A 12,941-nucleotide genomic window follows, 5' to 3' on the forward strand; every position below is an offset into this window, starting at 1 on the left:
TCATGCAATGGAATCAGATAATAATTAAAATGCTGGTCTGTACCTCTGACTGAGAAAACTGACAGTGATTGCATCTTGCACATGAGAAAAATTAAGACTAATTTGAATAGGGTAGTTTCCTTCATCAAAGAAAACTATAGGCATTGATTGCGATTCGTTACCCACCATTAGTGTATTCATAGTACACAAATTATTTGGTTTTTGAAATACCGGTTTAGACGAATGGAAAGGGTCAAATTTTATCCTCATTTGAAAAAGGCCAGATTGGCGCCCATGCGATTCCACTCCACGTGACGTCAAAGGGACCTAGTTTCTACACGAGAGGATAGGAGTTATGCATCATCTGAGGTTACCAATGCACGCATGAGGCACAGAGCTCAGGGAAACATGTCTTAATAATCACCTATTAAAACTGGCTAAGGTCGGAAAGTTTTCTTCGTTTGATAAGGTATTAATAAACCTTTTTTAAGCCAAGCGCTACCATTCAGCAAGGTACTCAGCTATCCGCTAGCATCCTGCGTCCTATCAGCGCTCAGAGCCTCGATCAAGGTCACTTCACAAGGAGAGAGGGGGAACCAGAAATGCGTCGCACGGACTTTCCTACTTACGCGTTGCGTTTTTGTGCGCTTGAAATTTTTCTCTTTTCATTTAATCACCAAAAATAGATATTGTCATTTGAAAAATCTAAAAGCGCGAAATACTTACTCCAGGAGTAATAATCTTTCAATTTAGGCAATAAAAAAATAATAGGAAACCACCATATTGTAACCCTACCCATTACTTTTTCGAAGAACAATTTCTAATTGTAATGAACTTCAAACATGACAGAGTAATTTGGATTGGGGCTGGTAGCATTTCTTAAATAATTAATCAATCACAGTCAAAAACCTATTTTTCACGATGTTCTCCTGATTTTACCAGAGTATTCGGGATTTTTCCCGATTAGTGGAAACCCTGTATTTGCAACTGATGCTAAACATGCATCCGCTTAGTGTGACTATACATTGAAGCCTTTGATTTAAAATGTTTTTCACAATGTTGGCACTTAAAAGGTCGATGGTCTGAATGGACAGAGTAGTGGACTCTTAGATTACCCATAAAAGTAAATCGTTTCTTACAAATGCCACACTCAAACAGTTTAAGTTTCAAGTGAAAATTCCTAACATGTATGAACAAGTTGCTGGAATGTGAATACCTTTTGGGACATAAATGACATGCAAATCTCTTTTCAGGATCATGAGAGAGCAAGTGCAATTTCAAATGACTACGATTCATAAATCCTTTCCCACATGCACCACATTTATGCAAGAGTTCTCCAGATTGGCAAACACGAACATGGGTTCTGTAGTACCACTTGACCATAAACCTCTTTCCACATTTTGAGCAGCAGTATTTCTTTTCCAAAGAGTGGCAGTATTGATGAAGTCCAAGTTCCGATTGGGATGGAAAACAAACGAAGCAAGCACTACATGTATTAGGTCTGTCCATATTATGCACATATTTCATGTGCATTAACACTTTGGCTTTAAATGAGAAGTTCTTGTAGCATACACTACAAATATATTTACACTTGCTGAAATGAATCGCCTCATGAACTTTCAATTCAGACTCCGTAGGGAAAAATGTGTGACAAGTTGAACACTTGTAGGAAACTACAGAGAGATGGCAAACAACAATATGCTCACGAAGTTTTGACTTTGAGAAATGTGGCTTAGTGCAGTAATCGCAGACCACAACCCCTTGAAACGGGTTTAACGCTGTTGTTGATGTATCAAGGTTGACTATTCCAGCACCCTCTTTAGAAATGGTTTTTAATTCATCTTCATCTTGATCACATGAACTCACCATCAAGGGAGGAGAAGAAACATAACTTGGCAGTTTTTCATGAAATTTCCTTTGCTTCACTTTCAAGCTCACATCTGATACACCTGCCTCCCCAGTATTATCACTTATACATTTATTATTAACCAAAACACCATTACCTTTGCCTAATAAATCTGTGGTTAGTAGTGGTGTGGCTTCACACAATTTAGAATTTACATGAAAAGTACTATCTTTGCTCCAGGTGTCCATCAAGGCACTATCTTCAGCCCTCTTGGTTTTCAAACTCTTCAACTGATTGTTTAAATTCACAAAGCTCCTGTGTTCGCACTGAAAATCATATTTCTTAATGTGCCTCACCAATTTCTTCTCACTTCTAAATTCTTTTTGGCACTTACTACAACATAATTTATTCTTCAACAAACTCACTTCTCCAGACAACAACTTGTACTCCTCACTTGAAAGTATTAAGTCCTCACTTTGCTCAAAGCTATCCCTAGTTCCAGTCTCGTCATGTTTCTTGGCGTGAAGTCGTAGTTCCTCCCGAGAGATGAATTCTTCGTTGCACTTGGTACACCAACAAAACTCCACCTGCGGCAGTTCTTCTTCTTCCGTATCACTTCCAGCTTTCTCTGTCATAAATGTCCCAGCCACACTGCCTCTATCCTATAAACAAAATGAATGACGAAACTAAAAATTGCACCACCTTTTCTAGGTTCAAAATCACTTCAAAATACTTATGTCAACAAAATGCTTAAGAAGCATTTTAAAAATTTTTCGAGAACACTATGAATCGCATTTACCCACAGGTGGAACAAAACCCTTAGGATGGGCTCGCGGGGTACACTCCTGGGGCAGGGACTGTAAGCGTTAGCTTTTCTCCTCTACCACCAGAAGGGGAAGGACAGGAAGGAGCAAGGAAAGGAGGCGCCGCCGCGATGAGAGCCCGACGACGCCTCCGGGGGAAGGACGGGGAAGGAAGGGAGGGGACGAGGAATCCTGCACCGTCACAAGGCGGGCAGGTCCTACTACTAACGAAACCATGCATACGCAATTAATATTCTAACCACCTTGTAGGATTATTCTATGAGGAAGAATAATCCAACGATCAAATCGTTAGATCGTATTTACCCACAGAAGCCACGTACCTTTTTTCCCAGATATGCAAGTGATTAAAGAGGTTTGGGCGGCTTACACAAATTCTCCAAATTTTAATGTAAGCCATTTTCCGTCAAAATGCTGCCATCGTTTATTTCTTGAGAGTTAAGCATTTGTAAAGAAGGTCAAAATCACATTTCTGACATTATTTAACTTTAATAATCATATCTCCATACTTCTGGGTTTCATCGCGTGTTTTTTTTCCCAACGACAGTTCCTCTGGCATTCCAACTGGCATCTTCAGGTCGATCGACAGTGGTTGGAATACGGGAGAAACTGTCGTCGCAAAGAAAATCCACGCCGTTAAACCCAGAAGCATGGAGACATCATCTAGACAACGCCGTGGGAAACTATACATCAAATTCAATAATCATGGTATCACAACTTAAATTCATCGATTCACCAATGAATCACAATTTCCTCTATTAGACCGCACCCAAAAAGTGCAAAGAAGTTTTTTTCCTCACAAGTCAGCCGAAAAATGGGGGTGCATGGGATAAAGGAGGGTGCGGCTTACATGAATAAACACAAAATTACAGAGGCTTCAGCGAATTTTAAATTGATGATTGGTAACCCGTTAAATTCCACATCAAATTAACCCGTAAAACCAATCATCAATTTCGAGAATGCAATTTAATCTACACTCGAGAAATTATATGAATAATTTTTTGTTACTGTTCTGTTGCCATAACATTCAGAACAATGTCCTGAATCCAAAAATTATTAATTTTTATGGCTGAGAAGCCGGCCAAATTTATAAATTGATTTAACACTTTTTTTGTGTTGGGTCATTTTAACCAGGTCTATCCCTCAGTGTTACCGTAGCTATCAGTTCTGACGGCTCTCACAATGTATGACTTGCAAGAATAAAATATGAAGGCATATGCTACATAGTGCCATTCAAGCAAACTAAAAGACTTAATCTATGAATCTGAGAAACACGAGTGGCGTATTTTGGAGGTGGGAGCCGTTACAATGTGTACAATATGCCCGTAGTAATATTACGCTGCTCACAATTTTCTCATGACCACATGCGGCGTAATATTATGCCAAAGAATAAAATTATATCTACTTTATTTTAATTAAATAATTGTAGCATAAGTGATGAATATTTAACTAGTTATGTGATTTGGGCAGAAATTAACATTCGAGCTTAATACATGGAGCACAAGCTTGCTTCATCGACAGTACGAAAACAGTAACAATCAATGCAAATAATTACTAGGAATAGCCCAAATTTTCCGTATTGCATTCATATTTACAATTCATAATTTTATTTAAGTATTCTTGGACTAGCCGCGGTGATAACTTTTACGGAGTCACCCGCAATGCACAAATTGTGCGAAAAATCCACAGAGGAAAAAAATCATTCGCCTTGACCGGGATTCGAACCCGGATCCCTCGATTTTCGGCCGAGTGCTTTAGCCAGTTAAGCTACCGAGGCGTCATTCTCCCCTGAAGAAATTTGTGGACTATACCGGACAAGGTGGTATGGACTGCCGAGCATATTATGCGACCAGCAGTCCATGTCGTGCGCATGGCACCACAACCGGAGAGCAAAGCCCGAACTTTGAACACGAGATGTGTTCGCTCTAGACTTATTTAAGTATACCGGGACTAGCCGCGGTGATGACTTTTACGGAGTAACTCACAATGCAAAAATTGTGCGAAAAATTGACAGAGAAAATTATAAATTAATAAATAATATTACAATTCTTTCATTATTAGAAACATTGTTAAAGAACTCAATTCTAACCTTATTTCCACAACTTGAGACTTGCGATCCGTACGGCTGATTTTTCTTCTCAAGCACAAGAGGCTGGAGTGAACAATCCATTTCCCTTGAGAACAGGAAGTCCAGAGAATCCGCAGGAATGTAAAAGGATGTGACGTCCATCTTAATAGAATACATAAATTATTTTAGTTGTATAAGGAACCTCTAGATACAAGTTCTTGCAAGTTGCAATTACTTCTTTACAAAATATCTTCAACATCTAACTGGAAATTTTCATAAACCACCGAAAATTTACTAATTTTTCTCAGAAGTAGTTATTTTTGTCCTGAATACAGAAAATACCACCTTCACAGATTTGGGGTGTTCATAGATAAATATGGTTGGACTGGGCAATATGCATCATTTATTTGGAGAACATTAACGCAAACTGCTGCACAAGAAGGTATTCAAATGGAGTTGAGCCGTTTTTCAGCCACATCGATTTCTTTTCCGCCATTAACTTCTCAATTTCATGTCCACATTATACAGGGTGTTTCAAAAAGGACTTTACAACTTTGAAAATTCATATAAATTTTATTAAACAAGGTACAGAGCTGGTTTTGGTGTTATTTTAAAGGAAAAAACTTCAAGTTTTTTTACCTTAAACTAAAGATGTTCTATGTGGCTTCCGTTGGTTATTCTGCAGACATCCCATCGGTAGTTGATTTCTTCCCAGACTCTCACTAGCATTTCTGGTTTAACTTGCTCAGCAGCAGCGTAAATTCTTGCTCTAAGTTCAGCTAGAGTGGCCGGCAAAGGAGGTACGTACACCATATCTTTTATGAAACCCCAGAAGAAAAAATCGAGTGGTGTCAGGTCTGGGGAACGGGGCAATTGGCGCATCATGGCTAGTGAGAGTCTGGGAAGAAATCGACTACCGATGGGATGTCTGCAGAATAACCAACGGAAGCCACATAGAACATCTTTAGTTTAAGGTAAAAAAACTTGAAGTTTTTTCCTTTAAAATAACACTAAAATCAGCTCTGTACCGTGTTTAATAAAATTAATATGAATTTTCAAAGTTGTAAAGTCCTTTTTGAAACACCCTGTATTTCATTCCAAGGTGTCTTCTTTCAAAATTCTCATTGAGAAATACCAAAAATCTGTTACAAAGCCCATAAAAATAACAATTTCACAAAAATGTTCTCATAATTCATTAATTCGAAATAGGCCAAATTCCACAAATTTTTTGTCGATATTTTAAAAAGTTAGCGCGTTAATTTTTTCCATGAATACTCCCATAGATCAGTATCGCAGCAAGGGGGAAGATGAATGGGTTCTGGACCCCCCAAATTTTAAAAACACAATCACATTTATTCCTAAAAGAAAAAAAATATTGAAAAATCATGAATTTACAAAAGATGTTTTTAAAATATGAAGTTTTTTCGCCAATGAAAAGTGTTAAATTTAGATTTTTACACTCTATTTAGTACTTGAGCACGCATTCTGTCCCGTGGTGGACCAATGGACGCGCGTGCAGGGCCTTGTGCCCAAGGTTATGCCAAATGAAATGAGACGAGGAAAACTCTTACCGAGTGCGGATTTACTTTGTGCGCTACTTGCGATGACTGCACGGCAAAACTCTGTATCTGCACGTTCCCGGCTTTCGACAAACACTGAATGACACCCACGCCTGAGGCAAGGGCCCGGATGGGAAAGGGTTACTGACCCTCGAGTAACGGCCAAGGAGCCCTCACCGCAAAAGGGTGCTAGTGAAATCCCCTGGGCGGAGACCACGGGAGGGCAGAAAAGGTCAAACAGGGGAAACCCTGTGCAGGGTGACACTCGCCAAAGGAGCTGAAAGGGAAGGGGAGTAAGGACTCCATAGTACTGTGGTTTTCAAAAATTTCCCTCTGGTCTTAGGGAAGGCGCGCACTAGCACGACCAAGACCACAACCTGTTTTTAGTTTAGTATTCGTTTGTACGTTTTCAGTAGTTGTTCATTATTCATAATGAATTGATGCATCATAACGTTTGATTAGGTAAAGTTATATTCTAAACATTAGCTTTATAACCATGTATAAACCAAAGGCATTATGGCCTAATAGGCACATATTTCCATTCTCAACACCTCCACCCAGAATCAGCGTTCCAAGGAATTTAAATACCCCGGTACGCAACGTGTTAATACATATGCTAAAAGTTAAGCATTCCACCTTTTTTGCAGCGATAATAGTTAGTTCTTAGGGCAGGCACACACTAGCACGACCACGACCTGCGGCACACAACCAGTTTCAGCATTGCAACAAATGGAGCGACGCGATTAGGCCAAGTGCGACTCGTAGGTCGGATCCGAGTCGTGCGACCAAAATTTTTGAATTTGGTCGTCCCCGACTCAGCAGTCATTGCGGCCAGAAATTACACACATTGTAATGGCGCGCCGCGCACTGACTCCGACCCGACCATACCGACTGAGCAAGGGGAAGGTGAATGTGTTTTGCTATCGTGGGTGTGGTCGTGCTCTGGTTGGAAGGTGTGTGACAGAGATCTGTCGTGGTCGTGGTTGCGCTAGTGCGCGCCTGGCCTTAGACCCCCCCAAACAAAATTCCTGGCTACCCCACAGCCATTGATGCTCCTGGAAACTCACCATAAGTGCTCAGCTTGACAAGTCGATGGTCGCTTGATTTCATCAAGCAGGTTTTCGAGGGGGGTGGGAACATACAGTGCAACCTCGATATAACGACACCCCACGGTGCACTAATAAACACTCGCTATAGCGAATTGTCGCTTTACCGGGGGTGGAGCAAATAATAGCCAATATACCTCTTGCAAACAGATATACAGGAACAGGAGTGGTGCGGCGACAGATGAACATCTATCCGATAAACGTAAGCATAAATCCAGGCAAAAGGCGATGTTTTTTTGCATCACTAAATTTCCTTACTCAAATAACGACTAACTATTCAAACAATTTATAAGCGCCGCACTGAATAAAAATCATGCAAAGCATTGTTTCGTCAATCATTGTATTTATCGAACGACAGTTTACCACATAAATTTGAGACTGAGCACTCCATTAACTTCATTTCTAACAGATCGCTAGCAAATACAGAGGTTAAGGAGTCTTGATGAAAGTCTTCCGGCGGTGAAACCCTCGCTATGGCGAGAGCCAACACCGAAAGGGTCTCGTAAAAACGAATTTTTTAACACGCTTATTATAGGGTCAATTGACGGTGCATCGGCTATCTCTCGTAATAGCGGGGGTGTCGCTGTAGCCCGTACTCGCTTTAACGAGGTTCCACTGTATTTGTGTCACGTGTGTTCGAGTAATGGGTCCATAAGTTGCTTAAAAAGCAAAAATAAAACACTCACAATGTCGCTTAATTGGGCAGAATAGACGGACCACACGCATATTTGCCCACAACAATACTTGAGGTCGTCTTAGTAAAGACGATGATATAAACGTTAGGATAACGTTTTGAACTGAATGTTTACATAATGGAGAGAAATTTATATGTAAGGATCGGTGAAAGATGGCCGATTTTCGTATTTTAGCCCTTACCCTAGGATTGTAGCTCGTCCTTTTCTCAATATGAGGATGACATCGATTTTTTGGTAGTTATTTTGATACGCCGGCTTAAAAGATGGAGCTGTAGTAGGACAATTGCAGCATTCAAACCTTGATTTACTTACCACCTTCTCTGCATGCATCCTCAACAAATAGTCCAGCGTGCTCCAGAGATTGTAAGTCAAGTTCCCGTGCCTCATAATCTGACGTAGACACTCAATGCAGATGAATTTGGAGAGGTCATCGTCCGGAGATGAGGCCTAAAGAATTAAAAGAGTAACATGTTCAGCAGAGTTGTAAATTCAAAGCATTGCATACAATCAGTGACTTTGTACGCAGTCATGTACCTTTTCCTGCACCAATAAAATACATCAATAGTATAGGACGAGGAGGACAGTAAAGTAGGAAAGGATGACGTGGGAGCCAGCATATCTTTGTTGTGAATGTATTATGAACTTCACGTACTTTCGTTATTCTTTTGTATAGTGGTGTGGGCGTGTTACCGCCAAACATGTGCTTCCAGTCTGACTCGTGATCTTGAATAAAACCCATCATGGAACAAGAAAAGTTTTCTCTGCTGCCCATTATTTAACAATCTTCAGATTTGAATTTGACACTGAAATAAATGACCTTCAAATGAATAAGGCTTTGGGAATAGATGTAACTCCAGTAGAACTTAAAAAAAATAGGAGAGAAGTCTTTAACTCAACTGTACCAAACCATCTGCAATATGAACTAAACAGGAGATATACCTAGTCATCATTCCTATTCCTACGTTAATGAAAATTTAGGTTTTAAAAAAATAATAAATATCTACACTTTCTGACTGCAAAATAACCTCGTACAAAGGAAAAAGGAAGTGGCCCATATAATAGTGAAGAAACACTTGAAGTAGGAATTGAAAACAACATGTAACACCGTAAGGGACGAGAAAGGAAATATTTTAGTTGAAAACGAAACAAAGTGAAGAGATGGAAAGAATAGGAGATAGGCTTGGACGTTGACAGCAGCAGAGAAGTCACGAGTGGAAGCATTCGAAATGAGGTGCTACCGAAGAATGATGAAATTAAAATGGATCGACCCAGTTTGTAACGAGAAAGTCCTAAGAAGAGTGGGAGAAAAGAGAAGCCTCCTAAAATCGTCAGGGAGGAGACAGGACAACTTAATTGGTCACAAATTACTATACACGATGGCCTGATGAAAACAATCTTGGAAGATCAGGTGGAAGGGCAAGGGACAGCTTCGAATGAGTTATTACATAGAAACTAGCAATTATCCTCTAAAAATTCCATTAACTATCCTCTGTGATGAAACTTCTAACGCTTACAACATGATTACAAAGGTTATAGTAGACACCTGCAGCAATATTTCCGAAATATTACAAACTTTTTGGGGTAACGATAATAAAAAGGCGATCCGTATCTACGTTATACACAAAAACAGCGCCTAAAAGTTAATAATTAGTCAAAATCAAGTGTTTCGTTAAACAAATATTATGTGGTACGTCACGACACTTAAATATATTCAACGAAGAATTATTCGAAGAGAAAACAAACGAACGGTAAAGCCATGCCTAATTTATTTACGATACGGTTGTTGAGAACATCAATTTCACATGAAAAATGGCTAAGTTATTAGTAATAATACAAGATTGTCAGGAAGATGCTACTCACTTCGATACCGTATAATTCGTTGAGTTTCTTCGCCAAAGAGCAGCCGTCCCGGAACACCATGGTCGAAAATATATCCACAAAAGTCGGCTTCTTCTCATTGCAAAATCGACAATATTCAACAACCGACGGAATACAAGGAAATCCATTCATATTTCACAATAAACCCAGCAGGACCGTAATCAGACCGTAATCACCAAACTGAATGCCCACCTCAATAACATTTCATATCATTTCGCAACTGTTTTATGCACGGTAGAAAAAGGTGGCGCCTTTCTCAAATGAGGAAAAGTGGGGGTACGCAACAACCAGCCAAGAAAAAGAATACGAATAAGTACTAAGGAAAAAGTGATTGGCGATAAAATTCAAAAGTTTCGCGCATAATCATTTAATTCAAAACCAAAGGAAATAGCGCTGAATTATGCGGATTTATTAAAATCATCGTTAAATCAATAATTCAATGATCGATGAAATTTTTATTTTTTATAGGTAATAACGCAGAATTGAATCGTAAATGAATCAATATTGCTTCCCAGTTTAGTTTTTATTCCATTTTAAATTTTATTAACGTAAAAAAAGAATCAAGAGCGAATTCGAAGTGAATCTCAACTGCTCACCAACTCATTTATTTTTGGTAAAGAAACTATACTGTCTCTATTTTTTGTGCAACACAATCCAGAGGGTATATTCTCCCATACTGTCCAATATAAAAATTGCGTCTAATGGAAGCTCTATAGTTAAACTTAGCGCGGAACCTTGTGAAACTATTAAGCTATTGCTAAGTTAGCTTTGGGTTTGTGCGCATTGGAATGGATGGGGAAATTAGCATGAAACTTTGGAGTGCCTATAGTATTGCACTGTTATTTTTCAAGCGCTTCGCAGCTGTGTTTATTTAGTTCCAACCTTGAATAGTGAAAAAATGCAAATTGAAATGAAAAATAATATTAAAGTTTAAAAATAACATTTTTATAATTACTAAATTTTATTGTACAGAAGATTAAGGAGAAGAAGAAGTCGGCTATAAATGTAGGGACGTGGAATGTGAGGACAATGATGAGGGCAGGGAAGTTAGCAAAATATCAAAAGGGAAATGGATAAAGGGATGATATAGATGTCTTAGGATTAAGCGAGGTGAAGTGGAAGGATGGGGGGGACTGTTGGAGTGATGGTTATAGGGTTGTATATAGTGGTAGGGAGGCAAGCCAGCGATCGAGGTAGCTTTATTATCAAACAGGGGATGGGTAAGCGTGTGGTAGGTTTAGACCAGGTGACCGATTTAGGTTTCTGGTGGTAGAAATTGAGGCACGACCCACCTACCTTGCAGTGGTTCACTATAGCAATCATAGGGATGAAGAAGTAGATGAGGTGTATGAACAGCTAGAGGAAATAATTAGAGAAACCCTGGGTAAGAAAAATGCAGTAGTGATGGGGGACTGGAGCGCCTCGATCAGGAAAGGGTGGGATGGACATGAAATAGGAGATTTTGGACTAGGAATGACAAGGGAGAGAAAGCAGCATTTTTTTCAGGAGAAACAAATTAGTCATCACAAACACGTGGTTCAGTCATCATAAAGGGCGAAGGTACACATGGAAAAGTCCAGGGGATGTTGGGAGATATCCAACAGACTACATTATAGTGAGACAGAGGTTTAGGAATAGCGTGAAAAACTCACGCAGCTTCCCATTAGCGGATACATTGTAGCTCTGGGAAGAATCATGAGTCGCTGAACACATTTGCGGTATCAGTAGTTTATAAGTACTAAGCTAGTGACACTAGTTTGTCAATTCATTGCATCAGGTGGGTTAATATTAGATCACATTAGCAAATGATAATTTCGAATAATAGGTTCATGAGGTCACTTGGAAACTTTTACCTATTGTTTAATAACCCTACCAAGGTTTCTTTGAGAATAAGGAAATATGAGAAAGTATGAGACAGAAGAAGACGTACCTCCAGTATGGTTTGTTCAGCATGTTTATAATGGTTCGAAATTCATGGTATATGCTTAAATTACGTCATAATTTTATACCTTTTTAGTTTTTTTACTTCACAAAGCGACGGTCAACGGTAAATTTTTCTGCCTCTGAAACGTATATGCAAAGGATAATTGGAAATTATGGAACCAGTCGGTAATTATAAGGTATACTTCGAACATGAACACCGACACACATGGTTTTCGTCGTATTCACAGCAGGCCCGGAACAGGGGAGGGGAGAGACGCCCTTGCTTGGGTGGCATATTTCAGGGGACGGTAAAAATTTAAAAGTTTATTAACACCTTCCACTTCGATTAATTTTCCGAATATTGTGCTGCTATTCTTTAGTTATTTTTATCTGTGGTTCTCTTTTAAATGGTTCGTAGTGAAATGATATTTTCTAATCAAAGTATAGAACCGTGTAATAAATGTGATCATTAAACATGGAGAACACAGCTATCGCTATACTCGAATGAAATCATTTTAATCCTTACAATGCATCATTTATCATGAAATATGAATTATTCATGTATACTATGTATGTTTTACCATTTTTAAGCTTTCAAATTAATTATATTGTTCCTCTAAATAGTGCTAAAATTATGAAAATCCAATAACGAGATACACTCGTCAATGAGCAGTTTGGCTTTGGAATCATGACGAGCGAGACTAGTCATTACGGAGCAAGGGATTAAAAAAGTTACATGTCAATCAAAATCAATGGTAACTAGGTGTGGCAATGCCTTCCCTGTAAACCATAATGGTTGCCACAACGTTGCAGCAACGTCTCACGGCAACCAACTGGGAGTTCCATGCAACGTTGTGACAACGTCTTATTTACTGCCAAACGTCCTCCGTACTACGTTTTCACAACGTCTTCACAACATCTTTGCAACGTGACACGTAACATGATTGCAACCTTCTGTAAACCATATAGGTTGCCACAACGTTGCAGCTACGTCTCACGTCAACCAATTTACTGCCAAAATTTAATCCTTACTACATTTTCACAAATCTTCGCCACCAGAAGCGTA

General features: G+C 39.2%; 1 protein-coding gene across 1 annotated transcript; it reads right to left on the minus strand.

Moving 5' to 3' along the window:
- Nucleotides 1-759: 759 nt before the first annotated feature.
- Nucleotides 760-10,132, minus strand: LOC124172662 (zinc finger protein 569-like). Its single transcript, XM_046552118.1, has 4 exons — nt 9,935-10,132; nt 8,387-8,521; nt 4,736-4,876; nt 760-2,487 (listed from the first exon to the last, which is right to left on the minus strand). Exons 1-4 carry the CDS (start codon nt 10,082-10,084, stop codon nt 973-975), a joined length of 1,941 nt encoding a protein of 646 aa, XP_046408074.1. The 5' UTR covers nt 10,085-10,132; the 3' UTR covers nt 760-972.
- Nucleotides 10,133-12,941: the final 2,809 nt, after the last annotated feature.

The sequence above is a fragment of the Ischnura elegans genome, assembly GCF_921293095.1.
Source record: "Ischnura elegans chromosome 13 unlocalized genomic scaffold, ioIscEleg1.1 SUPER_13_unloc_2, whole genome shotgun sequence".
Taxonomy (NCBI): domain Eukaryota; kingdom Metazoa; phylum Arthropoda; class Insecta; order Odonata; family Coenagrionidae; genus Ischnura; species Ischnura elegans.